We start from the raw sequence: 27213 nt of genomic DNA on the forward strand, positions 1-27213 counted from the left end.
TATGTATATGTATATATGGATCCTTCACACTTTAAATCCGACTTTGTGTTGATCAACAAACAAAGACTTAGAAGCATATATATCATCACATAGCATTATACTTCAAACTAATGAATATGAAGAAGAAGCATTATCACATAGCATCACATGATACTTCAAACTAATGAATATGAAGAACAATACATATCATCACATGATATTTCAAACTACTGAATATGAAGAAGAAGCATTATCACATAGCATCACATGATACTTCAAACTAATGAATATGAAGAAGAAGCATACTACATATCATAAGATGTGCACATGATACTTCAAGTTCAAGCTAATGATAATGAAGAACTTCAATCAAGCTTATGATAGGAACAAAAGATTTGTCATAAAGTACATATTAGACATATACACATTTATCATGTCTATTACTGTCTACTACTAATACTAGCTACAACAACTACTACTAGCTACCACTAGCTACTACAATTAGACCTTGTAGAGATCTAGGAGGAGGTTGTCAAGAGCTGGCTGAGCAGCAATGGAGCAGTGCTTCCGGAATGAGTGGATGGCCTCGATCGCCTCCTCCGCCCGGTTCTGCTGCTTCATTATGATCACCATATCCTTGAGCGCGCTGTCCACACGGTCCCCTGCATTTATCGCCGCCCACAACAATGCTATCGCCCGCTCAGGATCTTTCTCCAACAACTGCATGCAATGCAATTGAGTTGCAATTAATTGATTATAATACAGTGCTGTTAGTTTCTAATCCCTACAGATTAAGGACAGTAATTTAGCTCTGCTCCCGAAAGAATCTATGTCCCCATCATGGATTGTTTTTTTAAATTAGTGGGGTATTGCAATGCTTTGATTAAAACTAGTCACTAATTACCTGTGCGTGTTTAGCACGAACATAGGGGCCATCTCCTGTTGGGATCTTAATTAGTGTCTCCTTCTTTGTTGCAGGCATATCGACGGTTACCTTAATTACATTAATGACCCTTTTAATCACGCTGGTTACCCCCCAATCGCCCACTATTCACCATCATATAAAGGACACTCACTACTCATCTTCTTATTCATCCACTAGGCCCACTAATCCCTCTCTGTCTCACAGAAATAACCCTCCAATGACTGCTAACCCTATAATCATATTGATCACACGGTATTCTCACTAATCCCCCTTCTTCCCCATGCTAATCACCCACTAATTAGGCTAATCAATCTGTCGAACAACTAATCACCCTCTTAATGAGAACCGCACGAGCACTAATCACCGCTAAGTACTCTGGTAATCACACACCACTCACCGTAGGAATCATCCACTACCTCATACTAATCCCCTTCGTAATCTCACTCGGATCGTTTAAGACTGATACTCTGCATTTAGGGTATGATTCCAAACCTAGGCATTCTGTAGTCCACTTTCCTGTTTTTCATAATGAATGAATTGTCATATCGAAATTCTGGTCTACATCCATCCCCCCTGATCTTCCAATACCGTCCGGACAAAATTCTGCAAAATACGAGGCTTTGTCAAAAACGAATTACTGTGAACCCAAATATATGTATCTGATTTGTGTTCCAAATAATATCTTTTTTTTCTCTCTCTCTTTGGAAACTTACACTTGAAAACCACACAAAAACTTATATATATATTAGCATTTGTGGGTGGATAATCTCTCTAGTAGCTTAATCATGATGTGTTTTCACATAATCATGGTTATGCAAGCATAGATTAAAATGTAGTGACAGAGTATGTTGTTGAGTTGGTCGAATCATCATGTCGAACCATGGAAAAATAATGTTACAATGTCTAGGTATCCTTCATTAAAACACATACGGAAAACATGTGGCATTAGACCCAAACACGATTGGCATTCAAACAGTATACGTATATCCTTCATAGAGTTTCTTCATGCTTAAATGGACAAGCCTCATTTAGCAGTTGGCCCGCAAACTCTACGAATCAAAGTCCAATATTCACTGACCAATCGATTTAAATCACTTTAAGAGAAGACACACATGTGCAATCAATCGTGGTACCCTTCCCATGATTAGGTTCCATGACCTAACGAGGTTCCCGAATTGTTGGGATAATGGAAAAAACATGATCTTACTTACTTGTACAGTATGAATGCTCGCACTTACAAGGGTTTGTTCAATTCCAGCGTTGAAACAATTAAAACAAGGAAAAGGCACCCAAGGAAACCATCAATACTTGACATCATGCCTACCCGAGTCTTGATAGAAGGCATTGGAGAGATCGGCACACAAGGCAAGGCCATGCCAAAATAAATCCAATGATCATCTACTACATATGGTTAAGCACAAATTCTCGTGTAACACACTCGAGGGATCATGACTAAAATTAACGCCCCTATAACGCCGAGTGTGAGTCGATGACAGACATATAGCGATGGAAACAAACACAAAGTGTGTGTGTGTGTAGAATGTGGAGTTAATCCCATGAAATTAAATAGATTCAAAGGCAAAGTTTTATTTATTTTTATTTACAAGATTGGCCCTGAGGAGGAGGAGGATGAAGCTTTGAGGGATGAAATGCTGCTGCTCTCTATGTCTGGGAGCATTTCCATTCCATTCATCTCATATGAATGAATGAGCCAGGCTCAGCTCTTTGTGTGTTGGAAGATCCGGAATCTGTGCTGCTGGATGATAGAATTCCTTTGAAGAAACTTCCTCTCATCATATTCATCCTCCACCTCATCACTGTCTGTGTCGGCCGATCCATTCATCGAGTTCTCCAGTTTATAATTCATGTCGATCGCATCCATAACGCTGTCGATCACATCCGAGCTGAAACCATAGCCATCCTGGCCCTCCTTCTTATGATGATAATGATTGCTATTGTTAAAATCCCAGGACTGCCCATTATGAGCCTGCCATTGATCATTCCATATGGACGCCGAAGTGGTATAAGGATCCGACCAGGTTCCATCGATCGACAACCGATCCGAGGACTTTACCCGTGTGTGTCCATGTTCGTGTGTGGGCCACACAACATCAATGGAGCTTGGAAGGCCTGGATTAGAAGCAAATGGGGCTGCACATTTCGATCCGCCATCATTCATATTATTATTACTCTCCCATACGTCGAGCTTCCACTGCCGTGACCAGGGATCAAACTCTGGTAGATCCTCCAAGAGCTCGGGCATCGACAATGGCGATGACGATGCCACCGGAGAAGATGCCGTAGAAGAACCCGAGAGACATGGCAATGTGAGGAGAGATATGGGGGGCATGGCCTGCCGTAGCGTCGACGGTGAGGTGGGTGGTGACATGGACTGCGATGACGTGGTGGATGATGTGGCGGATGTCGTGGATGATGTGGCGGACGATCCCGACAAGTCCAGCAACTCCTTTAGGAGTGTCTGGGCACGCTCGTATGATCGCATGTGGGAGTCAGAGTCGGGCCGACGTCCATCGTGGGGCCCTATGGGCATGGCTCCCCCTAGGACCACTTTCGCCTCTCCGAACCTCTCTTGCTTCATCAGACACATGCCCAAGTTGCATAGCTTGTTATTGTCGGGATCGAGCAACAAGGCCTTCCTGTAGGCAAATCAAGAGCCCGATGACAAACAAAAGAGTGTCAGTGTTCCCTCTATATTGGTGACCTAGATACATTTACATGCATTTGACAACAATGAATGTCGAGCAACCTAGAGACATGGAAATCAATAAAACCCATGCCCCAAGATACCTTGCTTCCTAGAGACATTTAGTTTTGTAAAGGTACCAACTCATGAATCCATATCAACAATGTTTGTTACCATTCAATGTGAATAAGAAGGTTCAAGGCTCAAAGGTTTTACCTGTACACTGCCTCTGCTGCAATGTAGTTGTGCAATTGCATGTATGCCCAACCCAAATTTCCCTATCACATTTAAAACACACTCATTAAGGCATGATTGAGACAATATGAGGCTGAGCTTATTATAGCATAGAACAAATGTGCATTGATGCGATGATATATGCCAAGCAACAAATTCAACCAAATAGTACCCATCAACATACATACGTATATATGTTTGATGGCACTTAGGTTGAAAATCCAAGTGAACCTTGTCCTTGGACTAAGTGCTGGAACCCAACCCATCTCAAAGGAATTCTAGGATGGTTAAGAGGGAAACTGCTTCTATGGTGACGTGACTTCTCAAGTAGCGAGGTCAAGAAATTTAATCAATATGAATAGTAATTATAAGTGAGTATGTTCACAAGTTCTTTAAAATTTAGAGGCTTCACTTTGGTAATGTCAAGTCTTAATTGCCAAGTCTTGTAAAGTTTGTCCTAAGTTTTGACTTCTGCCTTCTGAGCATATGGCAACCACTTCGGACAAGTACATAATTCCCTTCGGTCAAAAGTGTTTTCCTATACTTTTAGTAATAAATCTAGCATATACCATCAATTAACAAATTCCAAAGTTTACTAAAAAAATTTCCAAATCATATGAATTGAAATTGAAATTTCTTTACATTGTCAATAAATTGATTATGACACGAAGGATGGCTATATAAATTTAGTGAGAAAAAGAAAACTTTATAAACAATGTCATAATGATGAATGTAACTACAATGATGTAGGGACATCTCATGAATGCAACCACAATGACAAGGATAACAAATACTTTTTCATTGGCTTGATGGCCCGCCCTCACAACCCTTGACCAAACTCCTACTTCCACCTGGATTCTTGACATAAGAGAAAGATGGCATGTTACATCCAAGGTGAAATGGCTCTAAGACCGTAACCAATAATGAAATTCCTTTGCCATGAAATTTCGGGAAAAATGAGATTGAGTACGCCCTTGGGCATGGCACAAACCATGTTGAATTATTTGGTGACGATTCTATTGTATTCAAACAAGTTTGTTCAATACCAAACAAGTTGAAAAAACTCAATACTCAAAAATAAACTCATAGATAAATAAATTTTTTGTCAAAATCTATCTCAATTATACTCAGTTAATTGTCCACAACAAGGAAGCCTTCCTGTACTAGGTCGTCAACATAAAATTACTCCAAGGAAACCTAATAAAGATGCATACTACATTGATGATTCCAAATCATAAAATTACTCCACTTTAGTATTATTGATTAGGCCCTTTGAATCTTAATGAAAAAATGGTTCATATTGCTCAACAATGTACAACGACTAACTTTACCCTACCGCGAGTATCTTAACTATATTTCCTATTGTGAAGCTGTCAAATTCCCTTTTTTCTTCACACCCCATAACCAACACCAAACCCCTCCCCATATATTGGGTCCCTCATCCACCTCATGCCTATCCCATAACATATATTTCATTATGGTTCATAGAGGATGATACTCATTTCCCAATAATCACAATTCTAACACAACATTTAGCTACCAAGTTCATTAGAAATTAAGGTTTACCATGAGCTAGTGGCAATGCAAAAAGATCCACGCCTACAATCAAAAGCTTAGGATCGTTGATAACCACCAACACAATTCAAAGAGTTGAGTGAGAATCATCAATCGTATATATATGTGGCTCATAGCATGATCACTGTTGCAATCCTCCCCATCACATAACGTTGGGAAGAGATGGTATCAATTGCACACTACACATTTAAAGGACATATGGTATGTCTCTTTCAACAAACTCATTCCATTTATGGTTTGTTAGAAGTTTGGATTATACAAACTTATGAGCTTTGGATGTTTGGCCTATGCCTTCATGATACCCCTAGATGCTCAGGCTAAATTAGATAACCATGTAGTTTGTACCAACCATATTTGTTGGGAATTGAGAATCTCATGGTTACACAGGTTATTATTGTATGAACCAAGACCCAAATGATTTATATTTAGATGATGGGCAATATTCGACAAAGATAAACCAGATATCCCATAGTAACGAGATAAATCAGACACCTTGAACCTAAACAATACAAGAACATTTGCAAAACCCAATCTCTTTGATGATAAATCACTAGGCAACTAACCCATCTACTAGTACTTCATGGTGAGTTCCATCCATTCCTTTGGAACATGATGTTAATTAGCCATCTTCACTAATAATCCCATATTTATTATTAATCCTACGATGTGTTCTCCCCATGGACATTGGTTCTCTTTTGTCTATGGTAGAAAAACCTCCAAAACAAAGCAAACCACACAGTCCAATCATAAAAACAAATCATATTCAAAAAATATGAAGATCTCTGGTTATCCTGAATGTGACACTTTTTTGGGTGTAACAAATCTCACTCATCTTGATTTTTCATGTTCACATCCTTGTGGAAGATCATCTACCCCATGAACAAGATTCTCATACCTCTGGAAAAAAGAATGACGTCATTAAAGACACTTTTTGCCTATTATTCATCCCTACCTCAAATGAGATTCCCAAAGTGATCCAAATGGGGTGTACTAATGTTCCCACTCATGAACAACATCCTCAGAGTATACATGGGTGTAGAATCTCAGAAATCTATGGTTGGCTTCTTCTTTATCATGGCAAGAGTAGCAGTTATGTGGCTATAAAAGATGCAAGACTCCATGACATTCTCGTTTGCAAAAGCAGAATTAGTAGCAAAAGCATCCAAAGCACTCCAAAACAACAAAACGTGTGGACTCTGAAATACCATCTCATAAGATAACTCAACAAAGAAAATAAATGTGCATTAGAGTATACATACATAAATAATATGCTAGCTGATTTCTTAACAAAGGCTCTACCGACATACTAGTTTGAAGCTTGTTGTGAAAACTTAGGTCTAGAAAGATTACGGGGTTGTTAAAATAAACTAATTCATGTAAAACTATATAAACATGTGGAATATGTATTGCAACTACAACTAACTCGAAGCTACTTCAATGTGTTTACAAATTCTATTGGTGTGCTATAACTACACCTAACATTGATCTACTTCAATGTGTTTACTAATTATATTCATGCACAAGTACACTAGTTAGCATGATGATCAAACATCATGATGATGAAGTCAAATAAGCGAGATTGGTATAAGGGAAGACTTCATCCTTGTTTAATTTTCTTTGTTGTGTTATGTAGTCTTCATCATGTCTAGGAAGTCCAAGCCTATCACCAATCTGATTACCTGATAGGGTTGTTGTGTGTCATTTAATATACACACTAGTCAGTCACATGGGGCAGTAGTACCTAATCCCAGTTCAAATATAGTTTGATTCTTCTTTTATGCATTGAATTTACAAACCATAACAATACATGGGTTTATAGTTTACCAAAAGCCGTGTCGCCTCTTGTCGAATAGATATTTGGAACTTCTTGCCTTGGGAACGCGCTGTCTTCGTACGTTTTCCGTTGAAGATCAACCCCGTGTGAATAAGATTCAACTTATGCTTCAACAGTTCAATTTGGTCCTCAATTCGACCACATTTCTACAAGACCAATTATGGCATGTGAGGAAAAAAACATTAACAAAACATAGTTAAACCTAGAGAGACATACACAAAGTCTCTAATTGTGAAGGTTCTATATAGGATCTATATATGTGTGTGTGTGTGTGTATAGATCCTTCACAATTAGAGACTTTGTCTTCAAGAAACTAAGGCTTAGAAGTATACATATTAAAACTTAAAAACTTATGAACATGAACAACTTCAAACAAGCCTAAATTAGGAAGAAAATATTGTCATAAATTATCTAAATATAGACACATTTATGATGTCTCCTCCTACAACAACAACAACAACTAGTGGTAGTAGTTGTAGTAGTAGTAGTACCTCTAACAACTACAACTACAACTACTACCACTAACTACTACTACTACTAGCTACCACTAGTTACTACAATTAGACCTTGTAGAGATCTAGGAGGAGGTTGTCAAGAGCTGGCTGAGCAGCAATGGAGCAATGCTTCCGGAACGAGCGGATGGCCTCGATCGCCTCCTCTGCCCTGTTCTGCTGCTTCATTACGATCGCCATATCCTTGAGCGCACTGTCCACTCGGTCACCAGCATTTATCGCTGCCCAGAACAACGCTATCGCCCGCTCGGGATCTTTCTCCAACAACTGCATGCAAACACACACTTCACACTGATTAAGAGCAGTAATTTAGGTGTCCTCATTAAGGGATGCTTGGTTAGATTAGTATCATGTTTAGTAAGAGATTGCAATGCTTTTCAGTAATTGGTCACTAATTACCTGTGCATGTTTAGCGCGAACATAAGGACCATCTCCTGTTGGGATCTTGACTAGTGTCTCCTTCTTTGTCGCAGTCATAATGAAGGTTACCTTAATTTCTTTGCTAATCACGCTAATTACCCTCGAATGGCCCACTACTACTAGCCCTCTTAATCACCCACTAGTCACACTGATAACTCTCTGGCTCATACAAATCAACCTCTTAATCATACCACTCGCACCAATCTCCATCTTCCTCATTCTAATCGCCCACAAGTTAGGCTAATCAATCTGTCTGACACCTATTTAAGCAAACTAATCGCACATTACTCGCACTAATCACCCTCGTAATCACAGTACTCACCCTCTTGAGCATACTGATCGTTCACTACTCACACTAATTACCTTTTTTAACACCTCCCTAATCTCACTCGGATTTTGTGTTAGGACTGATGGTCTGCATTTAGGGCTAGATTCAAAACCTAGGAAGTTTTGTAGTCTCTCCTCCTCCTCTTCCTCCTTTTCTTCTTCTCCTCCTTCTTCTTCTTCTTCTTCTTCTTAATTACTTAACTTCATGGGATAATACTTTTTATTTCTATTGCTATTATGATTATGATTGTTAGTAGTATTTTGCAGGAATCTCAAATTTTGGTCTAGATCCATCCCCCCTGCCTTTGGTGCGATCTTGACCGTAGGATGTCGTAGCGACTCATCCCGACCCTCCAACTCTCTCTCGGCTCCTAGCGGTCGCTCACACGGTACATCGGGGTCCACCTTTATTTATTTTTCATCCTCATTTACATTACTCACATGCCACGTGTTCACACGTTGAACAAAGCGGGGGGCTTACCTGTCGTGTTGATTCATCTGGTCCGATTCCTCACATTGTTTGCTTACGTGGGTGCACTGACCTGGGGAACTTCACTTTACCAATCGCCCGAGCTTTCTTGGTTCGTTGCATTAAATTAATTGGACTTCATCGGGGAAATATATAAAGGAGTTTCTCGCAGAACAAACTCCCATGTTCTCACGAGGTGACACTCATAACATCGATTCGATGTTAGGCAGGCGAAGATTTGTTCTTTGTTAATCCGTCGAAGTTTTTTTGCTTCCATGCATAAAAAACAATGGTGACTTACAGGAAATTAGCAAACAAAATATAAGTTTCTGACCGAATTTTGGTTCCATTTCTAAATATTTCTATCCTACACATTAAAATTTTCAACTTGACATTTCTAAGTGGATGAGTACATGCATTTTTCCTGAACATTGGATGCTTGTATCCTTTCATAATTGGGCAATTGGAGTCTATCATGTTGACAAGGATCTTAAAAACTGGTGGCTTACTCTTATGTGGCAATCCCTAAAGCCCTTATGTATGGGCCTTATATTGACGTGGCAACTATGTGGAATTTAATTTTGTATATTGTGATACAAATATGTAGCTATCCCTATCAATGAAGGCCAATCAAACTTATGCTACCCATACATAACATACATTGAACCTAGTCAATCCCTTGAGTTCACATAGCTATTACCTATTACTTCAAGTTTCCTTGCATTTGCACATTAGCTATTGTATGGTCATGTACAACCTTGTGTCGTTTTGTGGAGTTTTCTCAAATGACATTGTATGATTGTGTGTTGCCGAATGATACTAGACAATACCATATACATAACAATACATTGAACCTAGTCAACCTCTCAATCAAGTTTACATGACTATTAGTTACTACCCCCAATGTCCTAGCCTTTGCACATGTGACATTAGACATCATATGATTATGTACCACCTTGCATTTGTAACATATCAGACTAATCTTAATTACACAATTGTCGTAGTTGTCTAGAGTTTTCTTTCAAGGCATTGTAAGGTCATATGTTGCCTAGCGATGCTAGCTAATATTGTACACCAAATCACGATTGTACATACAACATTGTTGTCTTATGATTGATATTGCCACATTTTCATCATGGTGTTACCCAATTTGATATGAGAGGTCTTTGAGTTTGTCAATATATTAGAGGGCTCTTTACCCTTTATGGTGGGTTTCTTCCATGTTTATGCTATGACACCTTACCAATAAGGCATGTTTTCATCTAATCCATTCCCGTGGGTTCAAGTTTCTTTCTTTCCACTATTGTACCAAATGCGATTGTAGAACATAGGGGTTGGACCTCATACTAAGAACATAGCTTAAAATATTCGAAAACAAAATGAGTCAATGAGCATTTTATGTACGTCATTTTAAGATCTAGATGCTAAAGTCAATCATCTATGGATTGGTGATCTAAATGCCCAATACTTCAAGTTATACTTGGATAAATATGTTATTTAACATGATTAATGTCAATTTTGTGTCTAAAATCATTCCCCCATGTTGGAGAATGTTTATTAAGTTTACTTGAAAAAGTGTGATTATTAAGTATTATGATAGAGATTTGAGAGCAATTTTGCTTGGCCAACTTGGACATAAAATCTCTGATATTATTAGTGATGGATTGCATCATTGGAAGAAAACCTCCCTTCTGGTGATATATGGTATCATGTAGCTATATGAGTGATGTCAATCATGAAACGCAATATGCAATGAAATAATTTGATAGAGGAATATTCTTCCCAACTTCCTTGAATACACCACTTTCTATCACTTAGCCTGACACCTAAACATTGACTTCCAACATTTTCATGGTCGTAGATGTATACGATTAAACAAGTAGGGGTCGAGACAACATCTTGAACTCACATCTGTAGCATTGGTCATGGTTTCTAGCTAAGATACGTATTGTAGATTGGAGTTTGTTTTAAAGTGACAAGAACTTAGTTACTTACAATGAGTAGGCACAATTAGTACACAGTTAATCACATCATATAAAAGAATGTTGGCACACAATAGGGGTAAATGAAGAGTCGATTAAAAGTAATTATTGCATTGATGCATTGGCATTTAGAGATTACAGTAGACAATTAGGATACAAACTCTACTAATGGCAACACAAGTGTACTTTGATTAGAGCGGGTTCGTTTAGAAGACTTTAAGGGATATTTGTTGACTACTTAACTTCAAGGGAAACTTGTGGATGAGATACGGAGAACAAGATAATGAGAACGTCAACTACATATCGCCTTTGCTTTCAATTCAACCCTTCATTTCTAATCAATAAGATAGGGAGACGGAAAGGGATGATCATTCTAATCACATAATTCCTTACATGTATGGTCGTTAAAGCTTGTTGGATGTGGTGAGTAATATTTTTCATAACTTGTAGTAACTAGCTAACTACATGATACATATATTAAATTGTTCATCTAGGCACGTGATGATCTAGAAGCCATAAGTGGTGGTCTATATAATGAGGTCTAACATTAGATGTTGTTGGAACTTCGTTCGTGAGGCCAAGCTCTCTTATATAGCCACTCATGATTATATAGCCCACCACATCATAAGGCTTCTAGACGTTGTTGAGACTCTTAGATTGGTGAGGCGAATCTCTCTTAATATTCAACTAACTATCACGTAAGGTAATGTTCGGTGATCTGGGACACCAATGGTATTTTATGTTTGTCACCTCCTCTGCTCGAGTGTGGCCAATGTAGATAAGTACCCTTAATCCATTTTTCTCCTTAATCTCTTATTATATTGTTCATAATTAGTGTTATTCATAGCATTAATTCTAGTGATAGTATCATAATTTGTTTCTCGGCCTCATTATAATTGCATGTGGTTGGTGTGTTGAAATCGTAACCTTATTAGTGTCCAAAAAATTGACACATTGATCAACATCATGAGGTTGTGTTATTCAAAGTGTATTGAAATTATAACCTAACTAGTGTCCAAATAATTGACACACCAATCAACCTCATGAGGTTATGGGTTCAAATCCTTATTTTCGCAAATATCACATCATTTCTTATAAACTACATGCCACATTAACAACTACAAAACAAGGGCATGGAGTAATGCAAATATGATATTATGTCTATCATTAAATGTAAAGTTTTTTTGTGCAGTGTCTAAATGTCATGTTTAACTTTGCAATGATAGTGACATTTCGTAACACATTCTACAAGGTTTATGCATCACATATAAGATGCATCTCAAAATAATGAGTATGATCGACAACACTAAACATCACCCTACAAAAACAATATATATAAACAAAGACATTCTTTCGTCATGAGTTAGAGGGAATTCTTAGTCACTCACCAATTATTTCTTGTTGTTAATGCTTTGTCCTAGTTGAAACAACAAAATTCCTTATTTTCTTGTTTCAAACTGCTCAAAATTCTACATTGATTAGACAAAAGTGTTCTTAATTTTGACTCAACACAAAGAGGAAGTTATTTGGTGAATCAATAAAAGAGGAAGAAATGAAGAAGAGAAAGAAAAAATCACAATAAAAGAGGAAGTTTTTTTTGCGAGTGGTGCAGTTTAAACTCGAATCTCCAGATTTCCTGAATACAATACATTCCCATTGCGAGATACTCAAGCTTGGGAAAATACCAACTATCATGGGCCCAATCATCGTGAACCCAACCCTCATGGGTCTAACTCAAACCATCATGTGGACAAGCTCACATGATACGACAGATGCCATCATTTGGATTGTGGAAAAGTTTAAAATATTGCATGTCTCTAGTTAGTCTATTAAACTTAATTCACCAAAGTCTATGATGTCGTGGAGGATTCTGGCTACAAGAAGAAACTTCACCGATCACACATGAACGGGGGGTGTGCACGCATGCACAGGAAAACGTCTTTATGCACATATGTGTGAATAACATAGTATTAGTTTGAGTGTTGAGAAATACTAGGTAGAAGGTATTTGATAAGTACTTTAAATTCACACGAATATAGAGAAGAATAAAATTGATTAAAGGGGAGGAGATTGAGGAGAGGATCTCTGACAGAAACTGGTTGTCTTAACAACCTAATGTAACGACCTCTCTCTCCTTGAGTTATAAAAGGGGGGAGAGAAGATGTAGGGGGCATCCGGGAATTAGAGAACGAAGTGTTGTCGATTTGGAGTTCCGAGCTCTATCGATCCCTCTGTTTTTTGTTTTGTGCTGGTGGAGGCCTTTGCTCGCGTAGGAAGCTCGTGTGCTCCCGACCAGAGGCCCATCGTTTTGTGTTTGTGGGTGTGCGTGTAGAGCTTGAAGCTCTGTTGTCGACCGCTTTCGGTTGTAATCTTTCTCTTTCTCTGTTAATGATTAGTTTGTTGAGTCTCTCTGTGTGTTTGGGCATCGTCATGTTCTTATCTCTATTTTATTCTTGTTTGGGTGTGCGTATCCGAGTGCGTGAGCCCGTGAGCTTATCGCTGCTATCCGGGTACTGGCCAGAACAATATACGTCCTCAAGCCTGTGCGCTCACTGTCCGACATATGGGGATCGATTCGGATTAGATACGTGTCCGTAAACCAATCCGACAAAGTTATTCGGAAACGATCCGGACAAACTTTCTTCTCTCACCGGCTCCTTGGTTTGAGACCTCAATGGTCCCGCCCCGTCGTCGTGAAGATCTGTCACTACGCGCGGATCATGAGGCGAAACTGTCGGGGTCCTGGACTAGAAGGATTCGAAGTTTGTACTAGTTTAGCGAAAAAGTATTTAAGATAGATTGAGAGAGAGAGATTGAGATTAAGATTCCAATTTTAAAATAGATTAAGAATGATTGAAATAGAAAGAGAGATTAAGATTGAACTCTTGACTTTAGATTTGAAGAACAAGGTATATCATCAAAAGGATAATGAATTTTCTTCTTAATATTAATTTTGATATAAAGTACAAAGCTTGCTTGATAAAAATCCCCCTTTTGCTTGATTCCTTCACTCTTTTATAGATACTCCCATGCATATGGTGCATGTGAGGGTGCAAGACATGCACGGTGTCGCGTTACTACGCGCGTGCGTGTAGAAGGGGTGGGACCACGGGGGTGTCGGACGAGAGAGGAAGGGATGCCGAGAAGATGGTTCCGGACGCGGCCCAGAGGCAACTGAACATGAGATAGGGAGAGAGAGAGAGAGAGAGAGAGAGAGAGAGAGAACGCGTTGCACCGACTCTTATACACACGAGACAAGGGGCGTGCTCATGACTTCACCAAATACACCGATATGCACAAATGACACAAATATATATATATATATATATATAACTGGGAAAGATACAACCCCGGCTTCGAGCCGAACCAAGGTAGGTTACAGTAGAAGTCTGTTGCCAAGCCGCCGATCGGGGAGCTCACGGGCTTTTCGCGCCGAGCGGGGTCTTGCACAAGAGACTGATCAGAAGCAAACCCTAAGCAAACACGAAGGGGAAGAAGAAGAAGAAGAAAAGAAAGAACTACCAAGACAAAACCCTAAACGAACAAGAATAAGATGAAGAGGAAGAACTCTACCAAACCCTAGACCTAAGTGGTATACCCTCCTAACTCAAAATGGGCAACCCCTTTTACAAAGAGCGCTCCCTTTTATAGAACAAGGAGAGGGATGCATAACAATGTGAATAAATCCCTTATTACATGGGATCCTCTGTCCCGACTTAACTCCTATTATTCACACGTTTTTACAAGGGTGAGTACACATGATGCACTCCGTCGATTCTCCCGATATTCTCCGAATCCGCCTAGGGACGGTTTTCTCCACGACAACGGAATGCATGCTTGCCATGACATCATCTAAGCTCTCACACATGAGAATTTACATGTAAAGCTATAATGATAAAAATACAATCCCTAAAGAAATGGGTTGGCTTAATAGTAAACCTATTGCTTCCTATCTTGGAGGTGTTAAGTTTGAGTCTTGCTCACATCTTTTTCTTTTATGCACAAAATACTATTAGGCTTTTGGACCAAAAATCTTTAAGACACCATGCACCGCAATCAATCGACCGATCCGTCTGATTTGCATCCATTTGGTTTGGCCCAATCCGATTTGGTCCACATCCCAAGTCGGTTGCCGATCACCGGCTCACCGGCTCCGTCGCCGGTTGCCACCGGTTTTGGTTGGCCAAAAACATTTATAAGTAGCTAAGCCACACCCAATCATCCAATTAGACACCATGCACCGCAATCAATCGACTGATCCGTCTGATTTGCATCCATTTGGTCTGGCCCAGTCCGGTTTGGTCCACATCCCGAGTCGGTTGCCGATCACCGGCTCACCAGCTCCGTCGCCGGTTGCCACCGGTTTTGGTTGGCCAAAAACGTTTACAAGTAGCTAAGCCACACCCAATCATCCAATTAGCTTAGTTCAAGTCACCTTGAACTCTCTATGCTCCACACATTAACATAAAAATAATAGCTTTTGCTCTACCTTATATATGGTAAGATCCTTATTTGTCCTGTCTATGTGGGATCTCTCATAGTTTTATCTTTCTCTTTTCCTTTACTAACTTCCTACCCTCATAACTTGAGACTTAGATGTCTATTTCTTATGTAGTAAAGTGCATTCGAAAGCTCTTGAAGACCTCCATCTTTTTGTACTAAGATATTAAACTTATTTAAAATAGTATTTTCACTATTATTGTTTTATATGATTCATACTCGATTTCGTATATTTTATGCGATTTTCACACCATTGTTGAAAATTTTCACGACACTGTTTCAACACATACCCGTGAATAACCGCGACAATGAGCCGAGAACAATGTCTATTTTATTATTGGCAACACAAGGAGTGGATGTGAATCGAATCATAACCCTACAAATGAATGCTTATGAACAACTTGAGTAAGCACTAACCCTAATGTAAAATATGCATGGATGAGTTAAACCTACATAATCACTCTTTAAAACCGGATGTTGATGATTATGGATATAGAAGAGAAAGTAGAAGATGAGACCAATCGATATCATTAGAGGTAAACATTAACGACTTCGAGCTACAATTGACCCAAATTCATAAGATGGAAGCTTATGTTTTGGGTCTTACTTATATTCGCAAGTAGGTTAAGAAAGTGATGAAAAATTAGTACAACAAATCAATCATTTAAACTCTAGCTCAAGTTCATTAAAATGTCAAGAAGAAGCTAAAACTACTCATACAAATGTATTTTATAGCTTTAGTGTTGCCCTTGGGCCTTTTCACTACAATTTTCTCTTGCCATTGTCTTTATTCAATTTTCTTTTTCCTTTAAACCACTACACTTGTTCCTTTATTCTTTACTCACATTTAGATGTACGAAAATTGTTAACATTCCCCCGGCTTAATGAGTGCACTCTTGGGTGTAGACATCGACAAGATTGAATAGCACAAGTTAGAGATGAGGGCCTTCAATGGGAAGATTTAGTGAGTGGATTGTAATGGATGTCAGTGGGCTTGTTTCGGTTTTATGTTTATTGGGGGTTGGGGGTTGGGCGCCTATGCAATAGTTCGATAAATACATTATTAGATAGATAGATTAAATGACATGGGGGTTGAAGCAGTTAATATTTTGAATTTTATCAGTTCATCAAGGGAATTCATGCAACGCGTGGTAGAACCACTAAATCATGCACTATCGCGCAAAGTTAAGACTTGGCATACAAGCAAAAGCCTATATAGGCTGGTGACTTCTTCATCTAATAAAACTCATGATCCTATATTTTATATTGGTTGCTTTTTTATTGTCATGGTTGTGGTTTTTGGTGAAGTGCAATTAGGATGGCTATTAACATCCAAGTTGTTGGCATCTAGATGACCATTAGTTTGGTGAGGCTAGAAGGTGGCAAAGGTAGTAACATTTTGTTATTTAAGAATATGACAGATCAGATTACTACATGATTAGTAACAATATCATTTGACCATTAGTATGTAACACATATTGATGTTGTGGATGTCCATGATGGTGTTGTTGTCATCAAGGTCTTGTTCATTGTCATTCAAATATATCTTTTCCCTCTAGCTCAAATTTCATCATTTTGTGCACAATAGAAGTCACCTTAAGGCTATACATGAAATATGTACATTTAGGTAATGCACCCATTCTAAGTTCTAATTGTTGGCTTAAATAAATACTTCATTGTAGAGTAGAACCCCTCCACCTTATCAAAAATCTATCTATAACATATTCCTTTGTCCCACATGGCATGAAACTCCTATAGTTCTAACTCTGCTCGTTGTGTATTACCTTTTATATTTTCCAAAGAACCTTTGAGATTACACACAAGCTCTATCCAAATCCCAAAAATTATCGGTCACATTTTGCAACACCTTCAAACATCAAGCCTTTCGGTCATCTTATTATTTTTATGTAATTATTGATTTTATTATATATTATATACTATTTATTATGTATGTACATATATGTGTGTGTGTGGTGTCATGTGTGTATGTAGGTGTAGTATGTACATATATTTTGGTAAATTTGGTTCATTTATTTGTAGGGTAGTTAATTTTTTAATTTTTAAAAATAGCCGTTGCTTAATTTAGGTGCCTTATCTATTTTACATATATGATCGGTTATTATTAGTAACAATATAAATGTTATTAATATTAGCGTTATTTCATGTATATTTATGATGGCATATGATTAGTTATTATTATTATTATAGTATTAAACAGCTAAGAAATTGGTTATTTATTATTGCCAAATGATACTATTTTATTCTAATTTCTAACTATTTTTAGCTTATTATTATGATTATAAATTGAGTCACCTGTGTGAACTGACTGGATAAGCCACTATTCATTTATTTATATATCTATTTGTATACTTTTATTCATGTATATTGTGCATTTGGTACATCACAATATGTAATGGAAGTCTACTCCCCTCGAGTCATGATTTTTGTATTTATTTATTTTTCAATTTATTTATTGATTTATTGGTTATTATTATTATTATTATTATTATTATTGAATACTAGTATAAGTAATGTATAGCTATATCTAGAATCTAGATATACACATCACTTGCTTTGGATGTAGATGGATTATTTATGCAATTATTACTGAGTGATCAATTTACCTTTGACTATTGTCGTCTCTAATCCATAGGCTTTATCTTTGTTTATCTTCTCTTCAAATAAGATCTCAAACATAGTGAGGCTTGGACTTAACGGCTCGGTGATTATGTTTGTGCTATCATCCAAACATACAACCCCAACACAATTGGAGCTCCAGATTGGAGGCGGTAGAACCATGGTTGATATATATTCTTGGGACAAGGGAAACCACCCAAACCATCTAAACATTCATCATTCCACCTTGCTCCAAACGACACCGACCACACTTATCTTTCCGTAAGTGTTCCATCCAATATATTATCACTATATTCGCAACCACTTTCTCCCTCATCATCTGTTGGGAAAACGAGTCCCTCCGGATGGAAAAATAAGTTGAATCAGTCGACAGCAACTCGGTCGAGGCCGAATTGGTGTAATAATCGATTCGGTAAATAGCCGACTTGGGGCTATATTTGGAAATACCCTCAATGTGCCCTTAGTGGGCTATATTTGTAAATAGCCCATATTATGTATGAGTATAAATACACTTCGGGCAAATCATTATATGTGTGATGAATCAATAGTGTGTAGTTGCCTCTGTAACTAGAGTGTAAGAGAGAGTGTGTGTGGGAGAGTTGTAACTCTGTAGCCGTGTGTGAGACAAAGAAGAACTCGAGGTTGTTACCTTGAGATTCTTATTTTTTGTATTTAATCTCAATATAGTGATTTTGTTCGGAGTTTGTGGGCTCCCATGGTTTTCCCCATTTCAGGGTTTCCACGTTAATATCTTGTGTTTCTGTGTCAAGGCATCATCTTCTGTTATTTCGATTTTTTTCTCGTTTGTGTGTGGTAATTGGTTGTGGACGATCCCATATTCAACATCATCAACCTCACCCCTTTGTACAATCATTCAATGTACCGAGGAACTAGCAAAAACTTATAATCATGTCCAAGGACTCGATCATCTAGATCTAAGCACATCATTTGATGCTCTTTCCTCCTAACCCTAACTCTCTACTATATGTCTTACCTCATCCATCAGTAGTTTTCCTTTATCACACATCTTGTGGATGCCACATTTCTAGGAACATGCCCCCAAAATCGTTGGTACACATATTAGAGTTGGAGAGCTTACACCAAAAAATAGCTCACAAGAAGATGTGAAGCCTTTGGGAACCAAAAAAGATTTGTATATGAATTAGGAAGCCAAATATCATGATTTATAGATACTACCTTTCACAAGCAAAGACTCTGCCACCACTGCCTACGAATGAATAAGAAGAGAACCTCGAACAATGTCCTTGATATATTTGTGGTAAGCACAATCAATTGCCCATATCATTGCACACATGTTCAAGAGGGCCTTCCCAATGCATGGACCATGTAGAGGATTTTGGCTATTAATAAATCAATAGACCCCCTCCTCCAACTATTGGAGTACCATGATTGGCCTACTCAAAACTCTGCCAAGCTTTATGGAGTGGTGCTTCAAAAGGAGGTTAACACTTTTGTGTGCCAAAGATACCAAGCCTCAAGCCCCAACAAGACTTAGGAGAACCTTTTCTACCTACCACCAACCACGTCCTTAAATTTTGCATTTCTTGGTGGATCAAGCAAAGTTGCCAAAGTAGTGATTATTTGAATGCTTTGTAGATTTCCACGAGGCCTTTGACATATTGTACCAAGGGGATGTCTCCTACAAAGACTATGTGCAATTGTTTGGACGCTTCTTTTTTAGGAAATTTTGAGATGAGTCTGGCGACTTCCAAAAGTAGTCACAAGCACCAAGGATTACCCACTCTCCCTTATCCTCTTCATATTGTACATCGACGGGGCAAACTACTATCGAATACGGCTATATAATGGCCGCATTCACACTGTCCCTTTGAACAAACTAGGCTTAGGTCATTTATGTAAATTTGTTTGAGGGAAAATGCCTTAACCCAGATAGTATATAACTAGTCTTGTAACCTAGCTCAAGTTGTTGTTGATCGTAACATTTTGGAATAATACAACTACATTGTGTGCCTACTCTCTATCTCTCATTCTCATTCATATTCTGTTTCTTTGATCTTGTCTTTGTGAGGTTGCCTTCTGTGATCTGTTCTCCATAGTCTACTAGTGTCATAACTTGTTAGTCTTCATCATATACTATTGATATTGTTTCAAGACTGATGGACTCAACTCCAACATCTAGTATCAGAGCCAGGTTCTTCAAGTTGTTGTTGGCCGTCATTCTTCCTCAATAGTGTTCCTGCTTCCAACACTTACCAGAACAGACTCTGAGATCTTGGACGAAATGAAATCTCGTGCTCAGCAACCACCAAGGTCTCACTCTGAGAAGAGAAAGATACATGTGAATTTGCACTTCACTACGATAAATCACCTCTAAAGCAAGCCAATTGGCTAATTTTCCCCACTGTGATTGTAACCACTCGAATTGGTATCCCTACACTAACGACTCCAACCGCGTTCCATCCGGCTGAGTAGTATTCGGACAAGCTAGCCGGCGTTGTCTACTCAACCACTACAACCACCTGAAGCAGGCTCGACGTCAGGAATCATAACATAATCTATGATCGGCCCATAAAATTGGAAATCAAATTCAGATCGGTAGTTCACTGTGATCAAATTGCCTAGGCAACATTAAGGAAGGCTAGTTGGCTCTGTCCCTCCAAATTGTTGTAACCACTCTGAGCAAGTTTAGTACCCAACTATCATCTGAAAATCAAACAGGCTATCCAATTGGCACATTCTTGTCCACCTCGGCTCGATCCACTATAGCTACTTCGAACAGAACCCACCAATAGTCGAAGTCGATTTGATTCCCGCCTAAATCCGACTACAACGATATTGGGTGAGCTATTCGGCTGCATCCCACGATAGTTCGTAGTCGACCCTAGACAGTGCCTAGTCAACCGACACAAAAATGACATCAACATCCGGCTGATCAGAGATGAATGTAGGGAAGTTCGACGGATCTAACATCAAATTCTGGAAGGAACACAAATGTACTAGGACTACCTAATTGTCAAAGGTCAGATATATCCAATTGAGTTCGAGAATCCTCCAGAAGGATACAAGCCAAATGGGTAGACGAAACTAGACAGAATTGTTGAAGCCACCATTCAAATGCACTTGTCAGAGTTAGTGTACTTCACAATGCAATCGTGTTCAACCGCCTTCCAATTATGGAACACTCTCTTTGACACTTACGAAAAGAAGGTCACTGCCACAAAGATATATTTGGTTCAGCGCCTCTACAATCTTCGAATGAAAGAATCTGACTCGGTCCAGCCACACCTCAATGAGTACGAAAGCCTAAGCTCCCAAATCTCGGCTCAAGGGACGACAATCGAAGACGAATTAAAAGCAATGTTCCTCATGAGTAGTCTCCCCACTTCATGGGAAACGTTCGTTAGAACCGTATGTAATGCGTCAACTGGTGCCGTGAAGTACTTCAAAGTCACGAGCTCAATCCTAACGGAAGCTAATCGAAGGAAATCATTTGCAAACGATTCGGCCAGTGACACCTATGTAGTACAAGGTTCGGTCGACCAATCGAATAGTCCAGGAAGACGTTCTTCCCGATCGGCAACTAATACACGAAGTTGAAGTAAGTCTTGGCATAATTGAAGCTACAATTACTGCAAGAAACCTAGACATATCAAGGCTGATTGACGTGCCCTCAAAGCCAAAAATGATAAGGCTGAGAGAGCTTATCACAAGGACAGTCAACAAGAGGAGGTCAACTACGTCGACTTATGAGCCGAAGTATTGATAGACAACCCGAACATTTTGTTCATAGAACACCTTGTCGAATCAGAAGTTCTGCTTACGACTGAAGAGTCAAGCACTTGGCTCTTGGACTTGGGTGCGTCCTGCCATGTGACCCCTCACAGATCACAATTTCGGAAATTCGCAACACTATGCGATAATCGGAATCAACATTGTAGAACTTAACCTTCCATGTGGCTCTACTCTTGTACTACACAACGCCTGACATGTCCCATAATTATCAAGGCCATTGATATCTGTCGGACAACTAGATGAAGATGGCATCTGTGCCGACTTCTCAACGGGAAGGTGGACATTCCACCGGCGGAACCTCCTACTTGTTGGAGGACCGAAGGAACATTCATTGTACCCGATGTATGTCACCTTCAAGGTAGGTGACCTATTAATGGTGGACATCCTTGTGTCATCATTATGGCACGGCCAACTTGATCACCTTATCTAAGTCAGCTTTACGCACCTATCTAGAGTCGGCTATATCCCTGTTGGGTATGTGAGGAAGAGTGGGAAACACACAAGAAGCTCAAAGAAAGAAGCACTCACACAAGGAAGGCAATGGCTGGAATAGCTCTCTATTGATGAATGTTCCTAAAAAAAAATAGGAGCTGAAATATATATCCCTAAGTACTAAGTACCACCACATATGAGTGACTCATGTATGTGGTAACATGGGGAAAAAACCTCTAGCCAGCACTAGAGTAAAAAGTGCCCATGTATAGGGAAAATGGTTCACATCAAAGCTACTAGAGGAACACGCAAGTGTAACAAACCCCCCTGGAGCGAATGATGTGAACATGTACAAGGAGTGACAGATCAGCCCCCACAAGGCAATAAGCCTAAAGCTTTGCGAAAAGCTTCAAACTTTTCTCGTGGAAGAGCTTTGGTGAATATGTCTGCCACGTTATCTTGTGTAGGCACATATACCAAATCAATATCTCCTGCATGAAAGCGCTCTCTCACATAGTGATAATGCACCTCAATGTGTTTGGTCCGTGCATGAAATACAGGATTTCGTGCAACAGCCAATGCACTCTGACTATCTGTGAGAATACGTGTAGCAACTTCAATCTCCATGCAAAGATCCATCAAAAGGCGTCTTAGCCATATACACTCCACTGTAGCTGTGAAAACTGCCCTGTACTCAGCTTCACAACTTGATGTCGCCACTGTAGGTTGCTTTTTACTCAACCAAGATATACATGAGTTTCCAAAGAAAAAGCAATTACCACTAGTGGACACGCGAGTATCATAACAACCAGCCCAATCACTATCTGTAAAAGCATGCAAGCATGGCTGAGTATCTCTGCCATAAAAGAGACCCAAGCTCAAAGTGCCTCTAAGATATCTGAACACACGTTTCACTGCTTGCCAATGCTTAGTGCCAGGGCTATGCATGAATCGACTCAATTGGGAGACTGCATACTGTATATCCGGCCTTGTATTGCATGCATATATAAGACATCCCACAGCTTGTTGATAAAGAGAAGTATCAAACGCATCACTAGAATCCTCAACAGAGAACCTAAATCCTGTCTCCACAGGTGTATAAACCGGCTTGCAATCCTCAAAGTCAAAACGCTGAAGTAGTTTTTCAACATACTTTCCTTGATGCATAAACATTCCCCCCTCAACGGATACAAACTGGATGCCAAGATAGTAGCTCAAAAGACCAAGATAAGTGACTTCAAAAGTATGCTGCAAATCAGCCATAAGAAAATCGAGTTTTGCATCACATGACCCAGTCAAGAGTATGTCATCAACATAAAGAACGAGCACTAGAAGATCAGCCCCATCTTTGCGTACATAAAGTGTGCTTTCAATCGGACTACATGTGAAGCTAAGAGAAATCAAGTGCTTATGGATTTTTTCATACCATGCACGCGAAGCTTGCTTTAGACCATACAAGGCCTTATGCAAGCGACAAACCATATGCTCTTTCTCTTTCGTAGCAAATCCAGGAGGTTGCTTCACATAAACCTCTTCTTGCAAATCACCATTTAAAAAGGCTGTTTTTATGTCCAATTGATGCATTTTCCAACCTCTTTGGGCAGCCAATGCAACCACGGTACGAATGGTAGTCATGCGTGAAGTAGGTGCAAAAGTTTCCTCATAATCAATGCCATATTGTTGGGCATATCCTTTGGCAACCAATCTAGCTTTGTAGCGATCAATACTACCATCGGGCTTTCGTTTAATCTTGTAAACCCACCTAGTACCAATCACATTCTTTCCTTTTGGCAATTCACATAACTCCCAAGTACCATTTTTATGAATGGAATCCATTTCTGATTGCATAGCACTCATCCAATGTGGATCATCACATGCATCTTCAAAAGTAAGTGGCTCCTCATTACATGCTATTGCAACAATAGAATAATCCACAAAATTACCTGATGCATGGCGAGAGCTTGATCTTGTTTTACCAAGTAAAGGTGCACTCAATTTGCTATCTTGCAAAGTTTGTTTCAGCCACCTCGGCATAGTTTGTGACCTCTCGATAGCCATACGTTCATTATGTAATACATCTTCAATATGTACATCATGCGTGGGCTGAATTTCATGCTCATTTTCAGCCACATTTGGTTGGACATTTCGTGCATTTTCAACACTTATTTGCTGGAAATTTTTATCCCTTTGAGACTCACTTGGCTGGTCTACATGTCCATGGTCAAGCGCAGCACTTTGGAACAAAGGCATGAGTGTATCAAACACATCTTGTGAGCTAACTGTTGGTTGTTTTTTGCATTCAAGAAAAGGGAAAGCTGAATTTTCAGCAAATACCACATCTCGACTCACAATAATTGTGTCCGTCAATGGATGATACAAACGATATCCCTTACTTTCCGCACTATAACCAACAAATATGCATTTCTTTGCCTTGTCATCAAGTTTGTGACGTTGTTGTGATGGCACAAGAGCATATGCCAAACAACCGAACACACGCATATGACTAACCATAGGTTTATGTCCATTCCAAGCCTCATATGGCGTAATGACTCTCAACGCTTTTGTAGGGCAACGATTCAACACATAATTTGCACACATAACCGCTTCCATCCAAAACTTGTTAGGAAGATGCTTTCCTTTAACCATACATCGTGCCATCTCTAAGAGTGTTCTATTTTTGCGTTCTGCAACACCATTTTGTTGAGGTGTATATGGCACCGTACATTGATGTAAAATACCTCTCTCACAAAGAAAAGCATTAAACTCATGTGACATATATTCGCCACCACGATCCGTGCGTAGAGTCAAGAGCTTATTTGCGGAAAAATTTTCAGCCATAGCTAAAAATGATTTGAAGCAAGAAAAGACTTCATTCTTTGCTTTCATAGGATACACCCATGTATGACGAGTAGCATCATCAATGAAGGTAACAAAATATACATGCTTTCCAAAAGATGGAGTCTTTACAGAACCACACACATCACTATGAACAAGTTGTAATTTTCTTGTAGTGTGTGTATGACTATCTTTTGGAAAAGAAGCACGATGCATTTTTCCAAGAATGCAACCTTCACATGCATGTTTTTCAATGGACTCAAGTGTAGGCAACCCAATAACCATATCCTTCTTTTGCAAGTGAAGCAAACTATTGAAGTTCAAGTGACCAAAACGAGCATGCCAAAGCTCCATTTCAGCCATGGAAGAAGTATGTACAGCCAAGGCATTTAGAGAAGCCCTCTTGTATGTATCTAAACGGTACAAGCCATTGCATAATGTACCGGACATCACGATAACATCACCATTGCTATAATCGTGAACCATGCACTTATCATCAACAAAATGTACATGAAGTCCGGCTTTGGCAATCAAAGGAACCGAAATTAAGTTCTTCTTGATACCGGGCACATACAATACATTCTTTAAGATGACAACACCTCCATTTGCAGCCGAAAGCTCAATTTCTCCTACTCCAATGATAGGATAAGAGGCATTGTTTGCACACACCACATGTCCACCTTTGGGTGCATCTTTCAAGGATGCAAAAAAACTTTTGCATGAAGTAATGTGCTTTGAAGCACCACTATCAAAGAACCAATCCGAATCAATCTCACTTACAACCATACATTTAGAGTGCAATGATGCATCATAATGATATGTAACAACACATGCCCAATAATCTTGAGCCATGTTGGCCTCATCACTCTTTGCACTTGAAACATTTTCAGAAATGGTCATGCCGGATTCCTTCTTCTTCTCATTGCGCTTAACAAGCTTTCTACATTCTTCAATCGTATGGCCAACCTTTCGACAATATTTGCATTTTTTCTTCTTTTGCAAATCACCATCATTAGAGGAATAAGTGAAAGAGGGAGGTTGAGGCTTTGGTTTTGAAGAACCAAAAGCTGAACCATGCTTGCCTTTTCCTTTTTGTGAGATAGCAAGTGCTTGTGTTCCCTCTATCAAACCACTTCTATTCACTCTAGATTGTTCTTCTTGCAAAAGAAGAGACACAACCTCATCAAATGCGTACATATCCGTATTCCCTTTTGCAACCAAACGAATAGTAGTAGCAAAGCTTTGAAAAGATTCGGGTAATCCTTTCAACAACGTAGAGACAAGTGATGTATTCGAAATGATCTCATCAATGTTTGCCAATTGCTCTTTCAAATCTTTAATGCGTGTCACATACACATCTACCGACTCATTTTCAGCCATATATACATCCTCAAGTTGCTTTCTCAAATATGCAACACGTGCTTCGTTACGCACGGCATATGCTCAAGCTCATGCATTGATTGCACTTTCTGTGAAGCGTCATATAGTTCCACATATTCGGTCATGCTCTACGTCCAAACAAGCAAGAGTGTCCCATGCTTGTTTGGACGTAGAGCATGACCGAATATGTGGAACTATATGACGCTTCACAGAAAGTGCAATCAATGCATGAGCTTGAGCATCTTTTCCATCCCATCTAAGTTGCTCTTGTGTTGGTGGAGTAGATGAAGTCACTGTGCTCGAAGATGAACCTGTATCTGTGATAGTAGACTGTGAAGTAGTAGGACCGGCGGGGCGTCGATCTACATCTACCACTATGTTCCATAGTTGTTTGGCAACAAGAACGTGTTTCATCATGTAGGACCACATTGGATAGTTTGTCCCATCAAGCTTATCTTCAGCTTGAAGCATGCCAAACAAATCACCATTGTTTGCCATTTTACCAAAGAACAAGAAAGTGGTAAAATATTACCTCAACAAATCGGAAATGAGTGCTGAAAATGCAGCTCACAAACTATCACTCGGATGACGATTTCGACTACACGAACGGCTTCGAAATGGGGGTAAAACAGCAGGGTACCTGCTGAAAATGCGCTCCAAGTGCTGAAATACACTTCTCTATATTCGGAAGTTG

General features: G+C 39.2%; 1 protein-coding gene across 1 annotated transcript; it reads right to left on the reverse strand.

The window, feature by feature from the left end:
* Nucleotides 1-467: 467 nt before the first annotated feature.
* On the reverse strand, nt 468-8676 carry LOC147850164 (uncharacterized). Its single transcript, XM_087336754.1, has 7 exons — nt 8163-8676; nt 7818-8030; nt 7242-7397; nt 3825-3886; nt 2625-3561; nt 884-1030; nt 468-699 (listed from the first exon to the last, which is right to left on the reverse strand). Exons 1-7 carry the CDS (start codon nt 8238-8240, stop codon nt 481-483), a joined length of 1812 nt encoding a protein of 603 aa, XP_087192880.1. The 5' UTR covers nt 8241-8676; the 3' UTR covers nt 468-480.
* Between the last annotated feature and the right edge of the window lie 18537 nt (nt 8677-27213).

Source organism: Azolla caroliniana, unplaced genomic scaffold, assembly GCF_043228905.1.
Source record: "Azolla caroliniana isolate FFs.n. ecotype wild unplaced genomic scaffold, voAzoCaro1.0.p SCAF_21, whole genome shotgun sequence".
NCBI classification, from domain to species: domain Eukaryota; kingdom Viridiplantae; phylum Streptophyta; class Polypodiopsida; order Salviniales; family Salviniaceae; genus Azolla; species Azolla caroliniana.